This window comes from Citrus sinensis, chromosome 5, assembly GCF_022201045.2.
Source record: "Citrus sinensis cultivar Valencia sweet orange chromosome 5, DVS_A1.0, whole genome shotgun sequence".
NCBI lineage: Eukaryota > Viridiplantae > Streptophyta > Magnoliopsida > Sapindales > Rutaceae > Citrus > Citrus sinensis.
This window is the reverse complement of record NC_068560.1, coordinates 21,382,669-21,405,425: the sequence shown is the minus strand read 5'-3', so window position 1 is coordinate 21,405,425 and position 22,757 is coordinate 21,382,669. Positions and strand designations below refer to the sequence as shown.

The 22,757-nt window shown below is 32.3% G+C and overlaps 3 protein-coding genes and 1 non-coding gene across 6 annotated transcripts; 1 reads left to right on the top strand and 3 right to left on the bottom strand.

Annotated features, from left to right (window-relative positions):
* Positions 1-658: 658 nt before the first annotated feature.
* Positions 659-2,946, top strand: LOC102613927 (protein BUD31 homolog 2). Of its 2 annotated transcripts, none has more exons than XM_006471532.4 (4): positions 659-821; positions 1,823-1,924; positions 2,037-2,224; positions 2,602-2,946. In XM_006471532.4, exons 2-4 carry the CDS (start codon positions 1,831-1,833, stop codon positions 2,755-2,757), a joined length of 438 nt encoding a protein of 145 aa, XP_006471595.2. In that variant the 5' UTR covers positions 659-821; positions 1,823-1,830; the 3' UTR covers positions 2,758-2,946. The 2 variants fall into 2 exon arrangements, with proteins under 2 accessions (XP_006471595.2, XP_006471594.2); XM_006471531.3 differs by lacking the exon at positions 659-821 and adding an exon at positions 889-1,214.
* A 760-nt stretch (positions 2,947-3,706) lies between these two features.
* TRNAD-GUC (transfer RNA aspartic acid (anticodon GUC)) lies at positions 3,707-3,778 on the bottom strand. Its single transcript has one exon. It is a non-coding gene; the product is annotated as a tRNA-Asp (tRNA).
* Positions 3,779-8,007: 4,229 nt separating this feature from the next.
* On the bottom strand, positions 8,008-9,536 carry LOC102614414 (uncharacterized). Of its 2 annotated transcripts, none has more exons than XM_015528276.3 (3): positions 9,096-9,536; positions 8,966-9,010; positions 8,008-8,865 (listed from the first exon to the last, which is right to left on the bottom strand). In XM_015528276.3, exons 1-3 carry the CDS (start codon positions 9,427-9,429, stop codon positions 8,720-8,722), a joined length of 525 nt encoding a protein of 174 aa, XP_015383762.2. In that variant the 5' UTR covers positions 9,430-9,536; the 3' UTR covers positions 8,008-8,719. The 2 variants fall into 2 exon arrangements, with proteins under 2 accessions (XP_015383762.2, XP_006471596.2); XM_006471533.4 differs by having other exon boundaries at positions 8,008-8,862; positions 9,096-9,529.
* Positions 9,537-18,981: 9,445 nt separating this feature from the next.
* Positions 18,982-21,985, bottom strand: LOC102614700 (uncharacterized). The gene is made up of 6 exons (XM_052441197.1): positions 21,842-21,985; positions 20,383-20,450; positions 20,067-20,236; positions 19,663-19,954; positions 19,378-19,538; positions 18,982-19,290 (listed from the first exon to the last, which is right to left on the bottom strand). The coding sequence occupies exons 1-6, from the start codon at positions 21,983-21,985 to the stop codon at positions 19,220-19,222; spliced, it is 906 nt and encodes a 301-aa protein (XP_052297157.1). The 3' UTR covers positions 18,982-19,219.
* Positions 21,986-22,757: the final 772 nt, after the last annotated feature.

Sequence of the window (22,757 nt, the reverse complement as noted above, 5' to 3'; positions counted from 1 at the left end):
AATCCTTCCTCAATTATCAGATAATTGAGTGGAGCCAGTCGGACAGCCCTCGAATTTGGGCAGCGCTTCAGAGGAGTACATGCCACGATGAAGGTCCCAATTGTAGAATCTGTTTGTAAATATTAATTGTAATACCTACAGTCCTGTGTAACAGTATTCAAAAAAAAAAAAAAAAAGATGCTAACACCACAAATTTAAAACAACCACCATAAGCAATTCATTCTAGACTTAGTGAAAGATCGAAAATTACTTGAAACTTTGAAAATTATCGATCCATGTAAAATTACTTTAAATCTTATAAAATTATTTTTAGTTTACTTAAAATTTATAATGTGTATCAGAGGGTTCTTTTACTATTAGCAATATCATTGTTTAATAATTAGAAACTTGTAAAGAGATAAAATAATTTTTTTTTTAATTTTTTTTAAAATAATTAACTTAGTTAATGAAAATAATCAGTTGATTGATATAAAATTAAAATTTAAGATGGTGTCGAGGTATATCAGAAAAATCTCGGTAGCTCCTTGAGGTGATTTATCAATAATTTTCGTTAATTTATTATTAATAGAATTTTTAAACGTGGCGATATTTTTATTGGCGGTTTCATATGTGTCAATGTGTACTCGATTACACCTTAACAATATTCGTGAATACAGTATATACAACTTCTTAAAGGGAGCACCGCACTCTCATCTCATCGTGCTTGTGCGCCATCGATACGACACCATTTCATTCACTCATCCGAAAGTATTAATAATCGCCGCCGCCTCCGCCTCCGCCTCCATCCAGACTCGCCGTCTCCGACAACCGGGAAACTCAAGGTCAGATGCGGTTTTCCAATATTTCAATCTCTTTCATTGTGATCTGACGTCTGATTATTATGTATAGCTTTAACTTTGAGAAGATTCACAGAGAGAGAAAAAAAAAAAGAGTTTCGGGTTCGGTTCGGTTTAACACTAAACCCGGTCGGTTCAAACCAACCGAATTGAAAATATATATGCATCCATATAAGGCAAAAAACCGGAACGCAATCCCTAGTCCCCCTTCTCTTTCTTCTTCTTTATCGTGAAAGAGAGAGAATACCTGCGCCCACGCTGCAGCCGCTCCGCCGCCGCTAACAAACGCCGACGGTGACGCCAACTCCCGCGCTCACGGTCTAGTTTCTCTAACCCTAAGCTAACAAAACAATCCGAGGATAATACGTAGCTGAACAGGTTAGTGGAAACACCATATGTATAGTTTTGTCTTTTTAAAGATTTTTATTAGTATTTCCGATGCAATTGTTGGTATGATGAAGCAGCTTTGAAGGAAAATTGGATTCAATCAATTTCCTCGACCCTTTGAAACCTTTGAAACTAACAAGTTGAAATAATGTTAAATCACTCGCCAAAAATTAGCTAGATTGGGATTCTCCGTGCTTCATTGTGATCTTTTGATTTTTGAGGAACAGCAGCAGCCTTTGGATCTTGGTATTAATTGAGGTTGCGAATTCGACAACCACGGTTGTAGACTTTTTGGCTTGTATTGTGATTTTGAATGTTCGTGATTGAGATTGCAGTCTCTGCTAGTGTAGCAAAATGCTACTTTTGCTGTGAAATTCTTTTTGTGTTCTTATGTTCAAACTAACTCTGCTGCTTATTTCTCAGATATTAGTATCCCTTGATTTCTTGTTCGATTATACTTCGTATGTAACTTATATTTGACGGACACTTGCTTTGTCTTTGTTCTATAATCTACCTAATGGCATTAAGGACTTATTAGGAGAAAATCTTGGTAGTTGTATTAAATTTCTTTTTCTTCTGGTTTGTGGCTTTGCTGGCAGGTAGAAAAATGCCAAAGGTAAAGACAAACCGTGTCAAGATTCCGGAGGGATGGGAATTGATTGAGCCTACACTTCGTGAATTACAGGCAAAGATGAGAGAAGGTTGCTGTCTTCACACTCAGCAAAGTTTGCTGAATTTCTTTAAAAAATTTTAATAACTTTAATTTTCTGAATTCGTGAAACTTACAATTGTATGTCTAATCTTATTGGACAGCCGAGAATGATCCCCATGATGGCAAGAGGAAATGTGAGACATTGTGGCCTATTTTTAAAATAGCACATCAGAAGAGCCGCTATATTTTTGACCTTTACTATCGAAGGAAGGAAATATCTAAGGAGCTATATGAGTTCTGCTTGGATCAAGGCTATGCAGACCGCAATTTAATTGCAAAATGGAAAAAGGTTTGTTTCATAATCTCTCTCTGAATTCATGCTTATATGAAGTATGTTCTTGTGTTCATCGTCCATGCATGGGACTGCATAGTTTTCCTCTTTATAACTAACAAAATTTCTTGGTAAGAATTTACTTAGTAATTAATGCAAAAAGTTAAAAATTGGATTTAGTTAGTGATAGATATTCATGTCAGGAAATTAGAATCTCTTTTCCATTGTAACATTGATAGGAATGTCTGGAGAATTGTACAAGAAATATTTGCAAGCTTATAAATTTTTTCTTCGCCGTCTCTTAGAGATGTTTATTCTCTTACCTCATTTTCTATTGAAAATATTGATGGATTCCCATTGTTATTTACCATTGTGATTTCTATTTGTTATTGCAGCCGGGTTATGAACGTCTGTGTTGCCTAAGATGCATGCAGCCGCGTGATCACAACTTCCAAACCACATGTGTGTGCCGAGTACCCAAGAACCTGAGGGAGGAGAAGGTTATAGAGTGTGTTCATTGTGGTTGCAGGGGCTGCGCAAGTGGTGATTAATCAACTGGTATCTGCTTCTTTTAATCGGCAAGTTGATGTTCTGAGTTTAGACTGTTTGCTACTTGATGTCAAATATAGCATAACAATCTCTGTAACTTTAGGTTGGTTTTGCAGACTTTGCTATTGCAAATGATTATGATATATCTAATCAAGCATGAAATGTGATTCCAAAATTTGGTTCCGACTTTATCATTAGAGAGTGGACTGTTTAGATGAGTGATAGCGTAACATCATAGACAAGAAATTCAAATAGTTTTGCACATGCTACGGTGATTATTATTGTGCTGCTATACTGTGTAGTTCTTATGGATTGAACACTACCCAGATATCAGTTGTAAACTCATCTAGGTAAAAAATAAAAAAGAGCCTATTATTATCTTTTTTTTTTTTTGTGGGGGGGGGGGGGGGGGGGGGGGACCTGGCTAATGATTTATAAACTGTTTGTTCGAAGAGAGTTTATTTGTGAATGATTCTTCACAACCGTCAATTCTGATCACAAAACATTTATTTTGGTGTAGAAACTAGGTAACGGCATGAATTATGTGTCCATGTTATCTTGAAGCTCACTCAATTTTACCATCATAGCTGAAAACTCTCTGGAAAATGAGGCAGATGCTGAGATATCAAAATTCTCTTCATCAATGATGTCCATCTTCTTTGTTTTGCTTTGAGTCGAGATAATCTTGATAAATTTAATTAGTTAAATTTCGTCTTATCATCCTTTAAAAAGGTGAAATAATATACGAGAAATAGCTTCTTTCGATTAAGGACGAATGGAGTTAAAACATCTTCCTTAATAAGATACCATGTCACTAACGCTGTTCTACAATTTTCTAATTGATTTTCTCTAGTTCTTCACACTTCTCGTGATGCGACATAACAAAAAATGCAATCCGTAAATCAATTTTGACAATGTAAAGCAGATCTTCAGGACAAAATTTTTCAAATTCGCCGTTGCCGGGGATCGAACCCGGGTCACCCGCGTGACAGGCGGGAATACTCACCACTATACTACAACGACTGTTGGTGACTTTTACTCTCAACTAATTGCTTTCATAGGATAACAATGGGAAAACAGTAGCTATTCCAGATTGCACAAAGAGAGTTCAATAAATATTCGGTAAATAAATATTCCATAAACTAATAACCCCCTTAAATAATAAATTCTTCCGCTTCCAATTTGGGCCAATGTACGAAAATAATAATTTCACTGAATGCATAAGATGATAATTTTTTTCGAATCCTTTATGGCCCAACGAAAATTAAATTAATAATTGATCAAATATAAAAAATATTAATAATAAACAAAATATAAAATTCATATTATTAAGGATTTTTTTTCTTGATAACTTATATTTTATTTCTTTTCTAAAGTATGCATCTAAAGTTGTTTGTTTTTTCTTTATTTCTAAATCGAACTCAGTCTCATCCTTAATTTTTTTGTAAAGAATGCATTATATGTGACGTATTTTTTTCTTGCTGTATAAAGTAAGTATTTGAAGTTACTGCTGCTTGAAAAACCTCTTTTACAGAAATATTTGGTAAACTATAACTATCATATGGATCATGATCATTATCCGTGGATGTATTCATTATCCCTTGAATAATCTCTTCATCAGTAGGAGATTCCATCACTGCATCATTTTCACAAGAATAATTCAAAAGATGCTCAATATCCATTGCATTTCTATAGCGTAAACCAAAAATAGCTTCATGTAATACGGATGTCTTCACCTTCAACAACCCGAGGCCACACCTTCATCTAATCGAATTTTACATCGTCAAAAACATTTTCCAAAAGTTGTTGTCTTCATGTATGAATTATCTTCATGATGAATCTTAGTTAAAAGAATAATACATGTACCAAGAAAACTCTGTATAAATTAATAAATATTCATTTATCGATAAATTAATAAATTATTCATTTGTTGATAATAAATAACCTCGCTAAAATAATATTTTTTCTTGATCCTAACAATATTCGTTTATTGAAGTTTTTACTGTAATTGATATCAGGGAATTGGATAATGTTTTTTGAAAATTACGAAATGAAAGCTGGTAGTGGGCTCTGCCATCATCACGGCGAAGGTAAGATTGAAATACTATAGGTGACTTATTTAATAATTTTGACAAAAAATATGTTTGGTAAATGTCTTAAAAGATATTTGGTTCATAAGTTACTTCATATTGATAGTAGTTTTTAGGATCATTTTGAAATTATGTGACCGTGAAATAAGTTGTTTTTACTATGTGGATGAAATAAATTGTTGATTTAAAAACAGCCTGCTGTTTGGTAAATTATATTGTTATATTCGCTATGAATTTAAAAAGTATGTGTTTGATAAGTTTTATTATATATATGTTGTTTTGTTATATAATCACCAAAATATACATAAGTTTAAATTGCTTTTATTTCTATATTAGGATTTATAAAAAAAAATGAGACATAACACTCTTTATGTTAAAATATTAAGTTGTAAGATGAACTTTAAAAATGTGTGGTGACTTATTTGATAAACTGGTTATTAAAAGCAATCATTTACCTATTTTAATAAGGCTACTGTCTAAATGGAGAAACTTACGAAATAAATAGTTTTTAAAAAAATTACCAAACATCATTTTTATAAATTTATTAAAAAAACCCCGTTTATAGTGTTTCAACTTTAATTCTAAAAGGGACCTTAGAAGCAAGTAAGGGATTACTTTTTATTGGTAGTTTATTAAATAAGTTACCAAAATATTTTAACCAAAAAATTATATCTTATTTTTTTACAAACCCTAATATATAAATAAAATACAATCTAAAATTATATCTATTTTAGTTATTATATATTACAAATAATATTTTAGTTGTTATATATTAAAAACAATATTTTCATAATGAAAATTATCAAACATAAGTGCTCTACTTTTCAAACTCACAGCAACTACAATAATACAGTTTATTAAATATTAAGTTACTTTGTACTAGCAACTTATTGTAAAAGCAACTTATTTTATCACTTACCACTAGGGGTGTTCTTGGATCGTATTTTACGGATTGAATATTAATCTATATCCGATCCATGATTTTGCGGATTATAAGTTTTCAATCCAATCTAATCCACGGATTGGTGAAATTTAAATTCAAATCCAATCCATACTTCTGCGGATCGGATGCGGATTTAATCCAATCCACCAATTTACGGATTGGTTTGTGACTAAAAGTTTTTAATTTTGTCAAATCCACGAACTAACTAAATAAAAAAAATTTAATATAAAAATAATTTTACTACCGATCAAATTTAAAATTAAATAAGATTTAAATAAATAAATTATTTGGATAAAGCTAGAAAATACATTTAAATTTTTAAAATATAATACACAAAAAAGAAAAAAATCTCGTTTGTTTTAATCAGTATATAGAAATTAACTGTTTAGGAAGTTATATTTGTTTATTTAATTAGTTTTATTTATATTATTATTGGATAATGTATAATATAGTGTTAATATAATTATATTTTAACTTATTTATTTACTAGTAAGTACTAATGCCAATTTATCAGTTTTATTTTTTAATTAAATAAATACATTTTATTTTTTTGCAGATTTACGGATTTTTACGGATTTACAGAAGTAGATCCATATCAAATCCACCGATTGCGGATTATCAAATTTTCAATCCAATCAAATCCAATTCACCAATCTACAGATCGAATTTTTACAAATCAGATGAATTTGATTGGATTATGAACACCCCTACTTACTACAACTTTAAATAGTCTATAGTCTCTCGAAGGAGATTAAAAAAATTGATTTTTACTTTACCTACCTCCACTTTTTGAAAAATAAAAATAGAATAATCCAGAATGCAAATACATGCTTCCAGATATGCTAAATGTTTCAATTTGTGGGAAATTTAATATAAATAAAACTAATTTATCATTGCTTTCAACTTAAGTACTTTATACAAGCAAAATTAATCAAACAAATTTGATGAATTAATGACAAGTCAAAACGATAATGGAACAAAGAAAGTAACAAGCTTTGTACGAGAATATTCTGATTTTCACTTTCACGAGAACATGTCGTTAGTTAAGCTCTCCCTTCGGCTCCACCCGTGATGACGGCGGAGCCCACCACCAGGGACCATTGTGTAATTTTACAAGAACATTATCCAATTCCTTACATCCCTATTTTTGAAAGGGAAGGTGTGATGAATGATGGGAGGCAACGTAGTTGATTTGGATGACGATGATGATAATGCAAAATTATTATTTTTTAATCATACACTCAATGATTTGGATAAACTAAACTATTTCATAACCTTCCAAGCTAAGAAAATTCTCACTACAGAAACTCTTGTGACTCACTCTATTGCTTTAAATTAAATTAAAATTTTAATATATTCCTAAAGTCTTGAATTTTGAATTAGATCCCGACCAAATTACCTGATTAAACCATTTAAAATTTTGAACTTAGATTGCTGGTAAAATTAATCAGCAAATAAATATTTTTCTTAAAAAAATAATTTTTTTGAAAATATAATTTCAAGATGAAAATGAAAAAATCTTCTGTAGTGCTACAAGTGGCACGTCCCATGTATGCCATTGTAAATTTGTAATGAATGGATTGGAAAAGGTCACTACATGAGAGGCTAGACAGACGCTATCGAACCTTTTGTTTTTTCTTTTTCTTTTTTTCCTTTTTTCCCCTTTAGAATATTTAATCGACTATGAGAATTATAATACTTTATTTTATTTTATTTTTTGTCACTAACCGTTGGACCTACTGCAATATTATTACATTTATGGTTCAATGAAAGTGATTACTGGGGCCAACAAAACCAATCAATCAAGCCTTTTACAACGACACATACTAATGCAGTTGTTTACGATGACACCTGTCACAAAACGGTTGCATGTGATGCAATGATCGAATCATGTGCATTATCAGCGACCTCCAGTACTGATTTTACCGTTTTGCCCATGTATAAAGTCAAAAGAAACGAGTAACGTAAGCGAGATGATTCCATGATCACCGACACTTTTTTTTGAGCACCAATAAATAGCTTTTGCCTTAAAACATCCAAAGGGTAAGCAAAGTAAAGCAATTCTCTCGAGTGTTACACAAAATTGCATATAACAAAACCTTAATTAACAAATTCTAGGGTTCAGGTGCTGTACCTCTACAGTCCAAGCATTATCAAATAATAAAATAATTAACAAAATTAATAAAGTTTAGTCATGCTCAAACTGTGCGGGCACGTAGTCACAAACAAAATTCAAAGCCAAAACTGGCCTTCTTTCTATTGTGGGACCCTCAGAATAAATCATTGTGCAACAATTTTTTTTAATTTTTATACAAAAGGCATGAAACAAAATAATATAATAGTCGGCATTCTAGTACACGTGTAATCAATTGGTGGTGGCATCACCAAGGAAACATGCATTCGACTGTTAGATTAAAAGAATCGCGTTCACGGCTGGGCCTGGAGAGCGTTAATGCGCTCCGTAGCAGCTGATACCACCAGCACAGCTTTCCAGCTGGCTACCCCAACCTGAACCAGCAGAACTCGAGGCTTTGCAGTAACGGTCCGCGCAAACAAAACATACAGCTGTATCCCAATCACTCTAGCTAACTTACGCCCATACTCCACCCAGAGCACATTAGCAATTATTGAAAGAATGACAACAGCTTTCATCTTATTATCATCATCATCAGCGACCTATTTATCATCTCTTTTATTTTTTTTTTCCTGAATAAAAACAGCTGAACAACTAAACAAGCGCCACATAAACATTAACATAGCCATATAAAAATAAACAAATTGACGTGCCAATTGAATTTACTACACGTGCGGGAAAAAAAATCGACGAGAGAAGAGCGCACGTGCGAGCCGAGTCGCGCGTGTGAACTCAGGAGAGCGAGATTGAGAAAAGAATTAGCTGGATGAAGCAGTTGGAGCAGCAGAAAATGCGAGCTAGAAATCGGCGATTTTTCGGTGAGGCCGAAATTTCGGAGATTGTTTTTCAATTTCTTGGATGTTTCTAAGGCTTCGAATCGCCAAAAAGTCGCCTCTCCGCAGCTCAATGAACCGGTTGACATCATCGATTTCCCCGGAATCTACTAAGACATTATAAAAATAAATTAATAAATAACAAAAACGGGAAAAATACTTGTAAAAAACAGAACGGGTGGCAGATTAAGCAATAAAGCTGCATTGTACCTCTCCGGTTTGAAGGCCGCTGGAATGCATGAAACTGAGCCAAATCTGAAACAAAGACGCAACGGTGAAGATCAAAGAAAACAAAAAAAATGAAAAATAAAGAAACTAACTAAGCTGTATGTACACCGACCCGAAGGAGAGGGAGAGTGAGAGGAGAAATAGAGGACGAGGAAGCAGAAGAGAGTAAGGAGAGGAATGAGGTGGATGAGCTTCTCAGGTCTTGAATGAGTTGACAATGACGACGACAGCGCCAGCGGTGGCGGCGACAGTGAGAATCGGCGAGGCTTTGTTGTTTTGCTCTCGTCGTCGTCGTTGTAGACTGTCGGTGAAGTAGCAGAAGAAGAAGAAGAAGAAGAAGGATGTAGTTCTGTTAAACGAAGGTCTTCTTTTGATGATCCTCCGCCGCCGCCGCCGCCATGGATGTGGAGCTTGGAGACCGGTGAGCCTAGCGATTGCCTTTGCATGGTTAGTGAGAGAGAAATGGAGAGAGATATTTTAGTCGCTGCGGTTCTGTTGTGCTCTGTGTTTCTTAATGTGAGCAGAGCATTCCATTTTTTGTTTTAGGGCAAATTCGGAAATTCTAGGCATCACATTTTTTTAATATATTAATTTTTTACATAATTTTATGACGTCATTAATGTATTTACTTTTACGAATTTTTTTAATCAACTCGTAAAAAAAAAAAAATGAACTGAGAGTCTGAGACAGCTATGCTCTCGTATTTTATTGAACTGTGGTGCCTAGTGGATAAAAAAAGAAATGGTCAAAGAAGTCAAATAGCCTCGGGAAGGATCTTTCTTTACTTTTTCTTTGTTTTGTGCTTTTCAAATTCAATCATTTTTTTTAATCTTTTTGTTATTGTCGATATGAAAAAGTAAAAACATAAAGCCTTTAACTACCTCTGAAAATTTTACCCAAAAAAGTTACCGCACCATAAAAATTAAAAAACAAAAATTCTTGAAAGAAAATAATTGGGAGGAGAAATGCTCGTACTCAACTAAGTTATTACTTCCCGGTAATTTTCTTTTTCTTTTACTTAAAACGACTTCGTCCTGTCGAAGTTTTTTTAAAAAGAAAAAATTCGACAACTTTTTGGATAACTTTTGAAATGGAAAGTGTCTTTGTTAACAAAGATGGCATGCAGGTTCAACCTTTTCTCACCTTCTTAGAAATCAATATTTTTAAAATCATTTTCGTTACTTAGGGGAAAAAGCAGTTGAGGCTACAAGTGGTATTTACACATATATTAACGCAATTAAATTGAATTATAATGTTAGTGTATTATTAGTTAATGTTGATTGATTATTGCAGGAAACTTGTTTTGTACCCAAATGGCAATAAGAGCAAGAATGTGATAGGCCACATTTCACTCTATTTAGGACTTCTTTGGAATTAATGTTGAGTAGTTATAACTTAAAAAATATAACACTAAAATGTTTAATAAATATCACATGTTGTATTTTAAAAGTTAAATTGATTTAATTTTACATTTATATGTTGAAAAATCTGCTATATCTTTATTAATTAAAAATTATATTTACTACATATTATTATTATTATTTTATTATGATTACATTTTTTTTCGTAACAACCATAGTTTTTATAAGTTACAACACCTCAATATAAAATAGGACCTTAACAATTTACATGCATAAGTTATTTTTTATTGGAAAATCTATACATTTTTTTCTTGGGTTTTTCCTTTATCAAAACCAAAAAGATTTACATTCACTATGCTAGGAAATTGAATAGTTTAAGTTTAACCTTGATCATATTTTCTAATAAGTTTCTACATTTTATAATTTTGATGATATTATTAGGGAAAAAAATTACCCATACCTCCAAAATATGTTTAAATGGTCACATAGATCCTATTACTTTCATAAATAGTCACATGAACTATTTTTTATTGTCACGATAAATACAAATACAAGTGTGTGTACATATATAATACAAATAAAAATATTATAATATGTATAATTAATAAAATTTTTGTGTGTGTGTAAAGAATATTATTTTTAGTATTAAGCTATTATCAAGAATCCCGAGTGATTTTTATTAATACTAAAATCTATTAATAAAAAAGTTGACTTTAAGATTTATACTAATATTAACATAACTAAGAAAATATTGTAAATAAAATAAAATAAATATTGTAAATTATTTTGAATGTTAAATGTAATCAATTTAAAATTATTTATCAAAGTTTTTTTACTATTATTAAACAATATATGACATATCAAAAATATTTAAAATAATTTATAGATTTTTATTATTTATGTATTATTCTATTTTAATTTTTTTATTTGTATTTATTGTAGAAATTTATTTAAAGTCAATTTTTTGTTGTAATAATCAAACGATCTTGTAGTGAAAAAGGGATTGTGTGACTATTTATGGAATCAAAAGGTCTATATGACCATTTAAGCAAATCTTGAGGGTGTTGGTGGCTTTTTCCCATATTTTTTTGAAAAAGAAATTATAACCTTCATTAATTAGAAGATTGAAACAAATACATGATGTTTTCCAGGAATGAACCAGTCCAAATAACAGACTCCCATAATCTAAAGTTAATTTATCTAAAGAGTGGGCAATGACATTACAAAGTCTTGGAATATATTGGACTTTAACATTACAAAAATCTTTGGCTAGATCCTAAATTTTCGAAATCACCTAGAAGACTTCAGTTTTATTGCTCTTCTTTTTGTTTAGGAGATTAGAAGCACCTTGAGAATCAGTTTCCACCATACTTGAAGACATAACAATAGTTCTTGCAACCTACAATCCCCATTCTATAGCCTTAGACTCGGCAAAGATTACATCTCCATGGAACTTAGATGTCTTTACTGTAGCAGCTATAAAGCTCCCATTAAAATCTCTTAACACAACTCCCAAACCTGCGACTTGCTTCTTAATATTTGTGGCTGCATCCACATTGATTTTAAGCCATCTTTGTGGAGGTGGTTTCCACAACCGCTGCTTAAGGATTAATTTGTTCTTTAGGTGTGATGAACTTGGAATTTTGACTCTCTTGTAAGAGTTCAAAACTTCCTCAGCTTTTGCCATGGAAACTAGAGGGTCCACCTTCTTTCCTTAAAAAAGATAAAGGTTATTTGCATGCCAAATTCACCAAAAACAAGCCGCCAACAATTTAAATTCTGTTCGATTTAGCATTTTTGCCATGCCTTGCAGCACATATGACATGCTTTGCTCTGCAAAAGTATAAATCTTGTCTACAAAAGAGACCATTTCCCATATCTTTGTAGTTGCTTTGCAAGGCACCAAAGCATGAGAGATGCTTTCCATAGTCTTTTTACAAAGCTGATAGGTGGGATCTGGTATTACTTCTTTACTCCAAAGATTTTCAATTAATGGTAACATGTTCTGGACAACTCTCCACATGAAGATTTTAATTTTTTCAGGTAAAATACTAGTCCAAATAGCCTTCCATATACCAAGTTCATTAACTAAATAGCTAGGGGAGTCCTGAAATTTTACTTTTTGGGCAATATGATATCCACTTTGATAGAATAATTGCCTTACTTATCATAGTGCCAAAGGATCTGATCTAGTTTTGGTCTTCGCGGAAGTGGAATTCTAACAATAGAATCTACATATTCCTTTTATAAAATGTTCGTACACTTTAGTCACATTTCAATTTTGATTAGAATCAATCAATGCAAATACCACAACCTCATAAGAAAGATTTAGAGTGGAGATTGGTCTGAATGTTTCTATTCTTGGGATCTAGTTGCTGTTGTGAATTTGTACTTTGTTTCCTAAACCAATCCTCCATTTGTTGCCCTTTTGGATTACAAGTCTCCCTCACAAAATACTTTTCCAAATAAAAGAAGGATTGGACCTTAGTTTTGCATGCAAGAAATTAGATTACCTAAAGTATCTTACTTGCACAACTCGGGCTATTAGTGAATCTGGAAACTGTAGAATCCTCCACCCTTGTTTGGCTATTAAAGCATGGTTGAAGCACGAGAATTCCTTGAATCCCATCCCACCTCTACATTTTGCTTTACTTATTCTCTTTGACTTAGCCCAATGAATGCCTCTCTTATCATCTTTAGATCCTCACCAGAATCTAGTTATAACTTTCTGGATATCTTCACACAGCCTTAGAGGAATTTTAAACACGCTCATGGCATAGGTTGGAACTACTTGAGTTATAGCTTTGATGAGGACCTCTTTGCCACCACAAGAAAAGTGCTTGTGCTGCCAATTTGAAATCTTACTTTTCACTCTGAGCTTTATATCATCGAAAAAGTTTCTTTTGTTTCTTTCAACCATGGATGGCAACATTCAAGTGAAAAATTCCTTTAAGAGCAACCACTTGATCAGCTTTGGTTTTACAACTAAAGAACATTGAGGATTTGTCTAGGTTGAAAAGTTGTCCTGAAGTAATGGTGTAGCAGTACAAAATTGCCTTAAGATGCTTGCAATCATTTACTGTTGCCCTCGTGAAAATTAGGTTGTTGTCAGCAAACAACAAGTAGGATACCATGATGGTGTTTCCAAATTTCACTCCATGGATATGGTTTTTGATTTTTTGCCTGCATCAGTAAGCTGGAAAACACCTCAACACACGAAATAAAAAGATATAGAGACAACAGACAACCCTGCCTAAGCCCTCTTTGAGGTTGTATTAGCCCTTTTGCAACCCCATTAATAAGTATAGAAAAAGATGTGGTAGTGATACATCTTATAATTAATTCAACCCAACAAGAGGAAAATCCTAGATTAAACATTGTTGCTTTTACAAATGATCACTCCACTTAATCATAAGCTTTACTTATGTCTAATTTTAGAGCCACTAGACCATTTTTTCCTTTGCTATGGCAAATTTTATGCATGCATTCATACCCAATAACAACATTGTCAGTTATGAGCCTATGAGAATAAAAGCACTTTGAGTGGGGGATATGATTATATTGAGTAATTGCTTACGTTTATTTGCAATGGTTTTTGCCACAATTCTATATATTATATTACAAAGACTTATGGGTCTGTACTCAATCATTTTTCTTGGTTTCTTTGCCTTTGGAATGAGAGCAATATATGTGTGATTGAGTGAAGCAATAGTACCTTTCTCGTTGAGGACAATGTTAGAGAACTCCCCATATGTGCTATTTGTATTGATCAGGTTCCCATTTAAGAACAACAAATCGAGACAATGTTAGAGAACTCCCCATATAAAAAATTGTTCCAAAATAACAAATTCTACTACCTTAAAAACCTTTGCCATTAAGAAAATTTACTAGATAAATAGGAACTACGATGCTATATGACTACATTGTATTTCTCCAAGAGCATGAGGTAGATATTGGCATGATGGAAGATGATCCGATCAATTTCTGTCAAGCCATACAAAGCTCTAACTCTTGGAATTGAATTGATGCCATAAATGAGGAGATAAAATCCATGAAGGACAGTGATGTATGGAATCTTGTCTCATTGCTAGAAGGTGCAAAACTTATTGGTCGCAAATGGATATTTAAGATCAAGAGGGAATCAAAAGATAATTTGGAGAGGTACAAGGTGCATTTTGTTGTAAAGGGCTTTACACAAAAAGAAAGTATCGACTATAAAGAGACTTTCTCTCTTATTTCTTTAAAAGACTCTTTGCGGATCATAATAGTATTGGTTGCGCATTTCAATCTTAAGTTATATCGGATGGATGTAAAGACAACGGTTTTCAATGGTGACACTGATTAGACGGTCTATATGGGCTAGCCATAAAATTTTATGTTAGGAGACTTAAATAATATGATTTGCAAACTTAAGAAATCCATCTTTTGCCTCAAGCAAGCATCTTGACAATAGTATTTCAAGTTCATTAAATGATTATCTCATTCGGTTTTGAAATGAATTTGTTCGACAATTGCATATACCATAAGTTCTGTGGAAGTAAGTATATTTTTTTGGTTTTATACGTTGATGATATTTTGCTTGCCAGCAGCAATATATGCTTATTGCACAACACCAAGAGATTTATAATCAAGGATTTTGAGATGAAATATCTTAGTGATGCCTTTTTTATATTAGGCATACATATACACCATGATCATACCCCGAGTATTCATGGATTATCACAAAAGAGCTATATCAAACGATTCTCAAGAGATATGAGATGCAAGATTACAAACTAGTTTATACCCTTGTGGTTAATAAAGACAGGTTTAGTCTCAATCAGTACTCTAAGAATAATTTTGAGGTAAAAAATACAGATGATTCCTTATGTGTCAGAAGTAGGAAGTCTAATATATACTTAGGTTGTATGCAACCAGATATTACATATGTAACTAGGATATTGGGCATATATATAAGTAATCCAGGAGTGGACCATTGGAAAGCAGTCAAACGAGTCTTGCGGTACTTACAGAGAACAAAAGACTACATGCTCACATATTGGAGGTCAGATCAGGTTGAGATCATTGGGTGTGTTAATTCTAATTTTGCTGCATGACAAGATTGTGTGAAATCTACTTCGGGTTACCTCTATTTTTTGGCTGAGGGTGTTGTTTCCTGAAAGAGTGTCAAATAGTATTTTATAGTCCTTTCTATGGTGGCAGCAGAGTTCATAACATGTTATAAGACATATAATCATAGAATATAGCTGCGAAATTTTACCATAGAGCTACGCATAGTAGATGGTATTGATAGACCACTTAAGTTATTTTGTGACCATAAATCAGTAGTGCTATATTCCAAGAACAATAGTAGCTAGACGAAATCGAAGTATATAGACATCAAGTTCCTAGTTGTTAAAGAAAAAGTTCAGAGTGGACAATTGTCTATGGAGCACATTAACACAAACTTTATGATTGTGGATCTGCTTACTTAAAGATTGCCACCCAAAATGTTTTATGAACACACTACTTATATGGGTGTATGTCATTAAATGATATTCAGTTTTTGTAGGTGTTTGTGATTTTAGATACTTTTATAATATAGACATTTTAAAGTTATTTTAGTTTATAGATATTTCGGGTTATTTTTTGCAAAAATAAGGTTTTGCTATAGTCACACTTTGATTTTGGTATAGATTGATCTTATTAAGGTTTAAGATAGACCAATTAGAAATAGGAATGTTAAGGTCACATCGCATGAAATTTCTATATTACACATTCACATCATGATTTATATCATTTAATTGTATTGGCATAGTGACCATTAATAGGTTGAGTTATGACATTTGTAACAAGACAACTTTGATCCTATGTTAGTATTACTGATGGACCGAATTGGTTGTAAATACATTTCGGCAATGACAGTAAAGTTGAACTCATACGGTTATTTTTGTGCAAAACATAATTATAAGGTTACACATTAACTCAAGTGGGAGATTTTTAGATCTTTGATATAGTATTATTGAATTCTTTATATGTGAATAATTATGTGTTGCAAACTGTCATATAAGGTTAAGCCCAATTAAGATTCTGTTTAGAATTGAGGTGCTGTAGTTTTTAAGCTACATCTATTGTGGAAAAAAAGTTGTAACTATGAAATAAAATTAATAGTACACAGTAAATATAAATTTTAAAAAAATTGACAAAATTATTAAAAATATAATATATTTTCTATCATATAAGTAAAAAATCATATTAACATAATTTTCAAGCTACAACAGCTAATGTTTATTAAATACTTTAGTACTGTAAATTTTAAGTTACAGTTGCACAACCTCAATCTCAAATGCACCTAAAAGTGATCTATTAAAGTTTACAGTAACATGAGGTTCAATGTATCTAATAAGGTGTAGACCTTTAATACGTAGATATTTAAGGGTGTTTCTATTTCTACGATTGGCTGAAATAAGAATATCTAAAGACAATATGAAAAGTTGTCTATATAAGTAATTATAGTCCCAAGTCATAATGTATTGTTCTAGGAGATCGTGTTATTTTAAAAGGCTAACCACATGACTCAGGAGAATAATCGTGTATCATGGATTCAGGTACGCTTTCGCATATCTTTGTCATTGATTCTTGGTGACACAACATAAATATTCTGAATTATAGGGGATGCGTTTCACCAAAAATTTATTATTCTAACATAAACTATTTATTATTATTATTTCTTAATATTAAATAGTATAATATTATTAAAATTAAATAAATATATTAATATTATATTTTCAAATAAAATATAGTATATAGTAATATTATTAATTCTCTATGAATATAATAATATAATTCTTAAATAATTTTGACTTAGAATCAATGTAAATTATCATTTTTAACTAAACATAATCTAATATGTAAATGAGCTAAATACTATCGAATTTAATCAATGTGATATTATTAAATAATATAATAATATTATTTATTTTAATAAATATAATTATATTAAATTAAATAAGGAAAGGGTAAAAAAGAAAGAGGTGAGAGTTGATTCTCACTCTTATCTCCTACCTCAAGTGTTGAAATCTCATTTTTCACTTCAAAAGTGAGTGAAACTATGGAGTGAGACTCCGACTCTACTCCTTAAATAAGTAAGTAAATATTAGAGTGAAAAGAATTCACACTTCCCGCTCATACTCCAGTAATTAAGCATAGCCTAAAAAGATTGATTATTATAAGTTTTATTTCAAAGGGTTATGATTCTTTCAATTTTTATTATTTTTTTGAATAGGCTCTCTAAAAAATATTTCTTCTTAAAAATTTCTAGCGGGGACCACGATATACAACAAAAACATAAATGTTAAGGCTTAATGGTTTATACCACTTATGTAAGATAAGGATTTTATACGATGTTATATAAATTTTTTTCAGCATTGATATGAGATTGTTATGAACCTTTAGATTAAATGTTTTAATAATCATTATTGACTTAAATATGAACCACAATATAAATTTGATTATTTTGTCGTGATGCAGGTCGTTAAATGCTTTTTAACATATCTAATGTTTGTTTTCTACTGTGACATTGGGTTATTATTTTCAATTGTTATCATAAACAATCAACTATAACTCTTTTTAGGTTATAGCTGTGATTTTTTTTTAATTAATTAAAATTGTGGTATATCTGTTTGACTCTCTAATTCAGCATTGTCAGCTTGCCAAAATTAATTACTTATTTTTATAATTGGGACAATTTAGTAATTTTGAATTCTAACTAATGTAAGTCATTAACTAAATTTAACGTTACATGTTTATGCTATTATTAATGCTTTAATATAAATTACAGGATCATAGAACCACCCATATATCAATTTTTCATAAAAAGTTAGTATAAACATTGATATTCACTAAATTTTAGAAACTAAGTTAACACTTATTTATTTATCTTTTATATAAAATTTAAATATATCTGAATTTGGCTGAAGTTGCATCCGTCTGAATACAAATACTGGAATGACATGCTTATTTTTTATTTAATATATGAATATAAATGGCATCTTTATTGAACCTTGAATATATAATAGTTTTGAATCAAATCTCTTTAGAAAGATCTTTTGTCTCATGGTAGCCTGCTCAAGTCCTCTTACAAAACTTTCGTTATTGGGTTAGCCATATATTTTTTTTCTTTTATAAATTAAAAAATATCTTAAATATAGTTATTTAAAATTTATGTCAGTCAACTAGGAAAAGAGATTAGGTTTTATAGTTTGGGAAATAAGTATATTTAATAAAGGTATTTTTTTTTATACAGTATTTACTTCACATCCAGACCTTTTCCTATTCAGCAAAAACTACAAAATGAAAATTAGAAGTAAGTTATAAAAAAACAAACATCTAAATTTTTTAAAAAAATCTGAAATTAATAAGTTTTCAAATTTATGATATTTAACAATTTGTTATCAGTGTAATTCATTATCCTCAAATTTTGGAACTCCTTAGTCTATGATTCATTGTCTTCAGAATTTGGGTTACTCTCTCACACTTGCTTCAGTCAATGAAGTATCATGTTTCGCATATTTGGTATCCTTTGACTAATTATTCTTCCCCCCCTCCCCCCTCCCCCCTCCTCGTGGATGATATTTTTGTATATAATATTTATCAGCATCAAGCATTTTAAATATTTTGATAATTAGTGATTGTACAAACGGGATCGCACAAGTAAACCATGAAATAAATGAATAATTTCTTTCATGAGAATGCAAGAAGAATTAAAATCCCAAATTTCTTAATTTGTACCGATCTTCCAGTACTTACTTCTTGTTACATTGCCGTAGAAATTCCAAGCACAGCGACCTCAGCTTCCACCAAGCAAACGTCATTCACTAGGAACCCAGTCTCTGGCTCATTGAGCGCTCAATGAAACGAATCTTGGCCAGCCCCAGCTAGATTCTGGTGTCAGGAACCAGTTGCTATCTGCTCGGGAAAAAGGAGCATTTCCGTTATGTTATTTGGATTTGCCTCAAATACTAATTGCTTACAAACACAGACATGACACTTTACCTTGAAAAGATTTATGTTTTGCCCCCACTTGATCCAAGATTCGCAACGTATACCTTGCATATACTTTAATAGCCTCAAGCGTGGAATCTTCAAAAGCCAAGAACAGAGAAAGATGATCGCCATCACCACAGCCATTTCCCATGGGATAGAGCACTATCTTCCTGAAAACCAACGAAATGGAATATAATTGTTATTCGGTCACTAGCGACTACTTTGTCTCAAGAACTTATCTATACGTAAAATAATGATGATGGTGATAATAATAATAAAAATGATATTTGATACCATTTGTGTTCTCCAGCGCAAAAGACCTGTGATTCCTGACGTCGTTCGTCCAACTTTGAAAAGTTTTCGACCATCCAAACAAACTTACAACCAGATGTAATTTTTGCCATGGATAGGCACTCTCCTTCGATTATGTTTCTTTCTTTAACAAAGACTTCAGCTCCAAAGACACATGTGTCGTCGACGGGGTATCCATTCGAAGCGTCGTTGAAAGCTTCAAGAGGAATGAACTGATCAAAACCCCATTCCAGCTTCAATCCGTTAAACCGTCGTCTTTCCTTTCCCACAGCATCTATCACATTACGAGCCGCCATATTATTTTGTGCACACACACATTCTTAAATTAGGCCTCAAATTCTTTAGCAAAAAAAAAAAAAAAAGTCAAAATTATTGTGCAATTTAACCTTGAGCTACCGAGTAGCTGTCTTGGTTCTGATCAAGTAAAAACAGACGAGAAACTGCATTGACTTCCCAACCGAAGGTAAGTGAACTTGTGTCTGCCACTGCTAAATAGAGTGAAATGTGGTCCTTCGCATTCTTGCTCTTGTTTCCCTTTGGGTATATAACAAGTTTCCTGCAATAATTAATTAATCAACATAAGTACACCAGTTAATTTGATAATATGGGTAAAACTAAGACTCTGGTTCAAGAGTTGGGGTTCAAATCCTGATCACGTTAGGGTTGCATGATTGATGATTAAGTTTCGCTTATTTAATTGACTTTCCCTTAGCCTTATACTTCTGAGTTGAAACTGAGAAGTTAAATTTCGAAATCACGAACAAGAGAGCCTGAATTTGAAGAACTCGAAAAAATAGGACTTAGTAAACATGGAGCTAGAGCTTCGGATGTTTTGTAAGATGATTTTTAAGTGCAGAGAATAGCACTGGCGCAAATTAACTTGAGACCTCAACATGGTATCAAAATGCATGCAAATTAACTTTCAAACATAACTAGCTAATGTGCCTTGGTCTCATGCAGTGACGGATCCAGAAAAATGATTAGTCTAACTATGAGGAAACTAGAAATGATACCATAAACTTAACCTAAAGATTGTGACCGGGAAAGAGTATGATCATGAGGAATCACAACTAAATTAGTCTCAAATAGAATTCCAACACAAAGAGATGCATTAAGTGCGCACAGTGGCACGTGATTAAAGCGGAATAAGATTCCTCATAACGGAATGAGAGAGGACTAACTTCTCGTAACTGAATCTGGAAATTTCAATAATTCTGAAAAACATTCTCTTCCGAGAAACCTCTTCCAAACAGATCCTTCGTTGTTTCTATTTATTTGTCTCACTACTTATAATACGATCATTGTTTTTTTTTTTTTTTTTATGACATGAGACTATTGCTCAAATTACAATTCATATTACATGAGAGTATAACTGATATGTACAATCATATATATATACTGAGACCTGTTGACATCAATACTGATATGGCACTGCTCAGATTTGTAACCCTCTCAAATATTCGAGGGATATAAACTCTCAACCTAAGAGAAAGACTGCATTCACTCAAGTTTTGAGACTCTAAAAAAAAATATTTAAATTAAACTCCTACAATATATCTGCGGAGGCTCGAACCACTTCCTCACAAATGAGGGAGTGGCTTTATCCACTTGGGCTAATACGATCATCGTTAGTATGCTTTGTTTCTATTAAAAATTTTTGAGACTTTGTTTTGGATTGTAGTGATAAGTTTTCGGGTTCCACGTTACATGATTTTAGTATGCTTTGTTGTATTTTCACGTCGCCCAAGCGGTCGCCTTTTTGTCAGTCAATTTGTGTTCGTAACTTTTAATGATTATCAAATTGATGCTCTATTCATTTGTCAGTGCGATCAGTAGGGATGGGTTAGATTAATTCGGGTCGGATATGAACCCAAAAAGTTTTAATGTTGAGAGCCGATCAATTTCAGAGATAAGTCCCGTATCAAATATATTTTACGTTTGTGTTCAAGAATCCGAACTCAAAATATTTCTTATTTTAAAATTAAAATATTTTTTAAATTCACACAATTGAAAAATATTTAATTTAATCAAATAATTAAAAAAATTACTAAACGCACTTTCCTAATAAGCTTAATCACATAATAAGAAAAAAAAAATATAACAAAACTAAAACCCAGAGTCCAAACTTACCTCTCTCAAAGCGCTAGTTAGACGTCGCCACCTCAAGTCTCCGGCGGAGCTTCCCTTTCCCGGCCGTCGCGTCCAACACCAAGATACCAAGCTTCACCGCCAACGTCGCTCTCCTCTCTCGCTCAAAGACCAAGCTTTGCCGCAAGCCGCTAACCTTTCTCGCCGGCGCTCTCATTTCTCACCGGACTCAACACCCCTCGCCGCCTTCGCTGCCATTTGATCAATCAAGGTAATTTTAGAAACTGCCGCCTGCGCTTGCGACGAGGCCGTAATCTGGGAAACTTGGTTGAATATTACCAAGTGGTGTGTTCCATCCATTAGCCTTAGAAATTATTATATAAGTTTGTTCAGTGATATTGGATTTGTTATTACGGATACGCTTGATGGATGATCATCAATTCGTTTTGTGATGAATTAATCTTGTTATTAATTGCAGATATGGTTGATGGCTGAATTTGTCCGGTTGAAATGTTGTTTGCGCTATTAATTTGCTCATTTGTAATTTTATTTTCAAATCTATATATAGTCAAAATAATTAATTTTCCTTGAAGGACCCGAATATATAAAATTATTAAATTTTTTTTTGAAAAAATAAATAAATGGGGATAGGTCCCCGTTTTAATCACCACCCAAATTCGGGATATCCCCAAATTATCCCTAATTAAAATTTTTTGTTTCCAGTTTGGGTTCGGGGATCCCGCCCGAACCTGCCCATTGACATCCCTAGCAATAAGTGAGCTAGTGATAATCATTGCTCTGTTTTGGACTTCAGTAACTTTGAAGAGCCAGCTAGCAGCTTTTGTCGTTGTTGCTTGACATTATATACTAGGAAGGAAGGTTATGTTCTTTTCTGGTATCATTGCTACTTATAGTTGATTTGATTCTTCTAGCTTCTACATTAACACTTTGCTCTTTTAAAATTTCAATTCATGCCAAATTTTTATCAA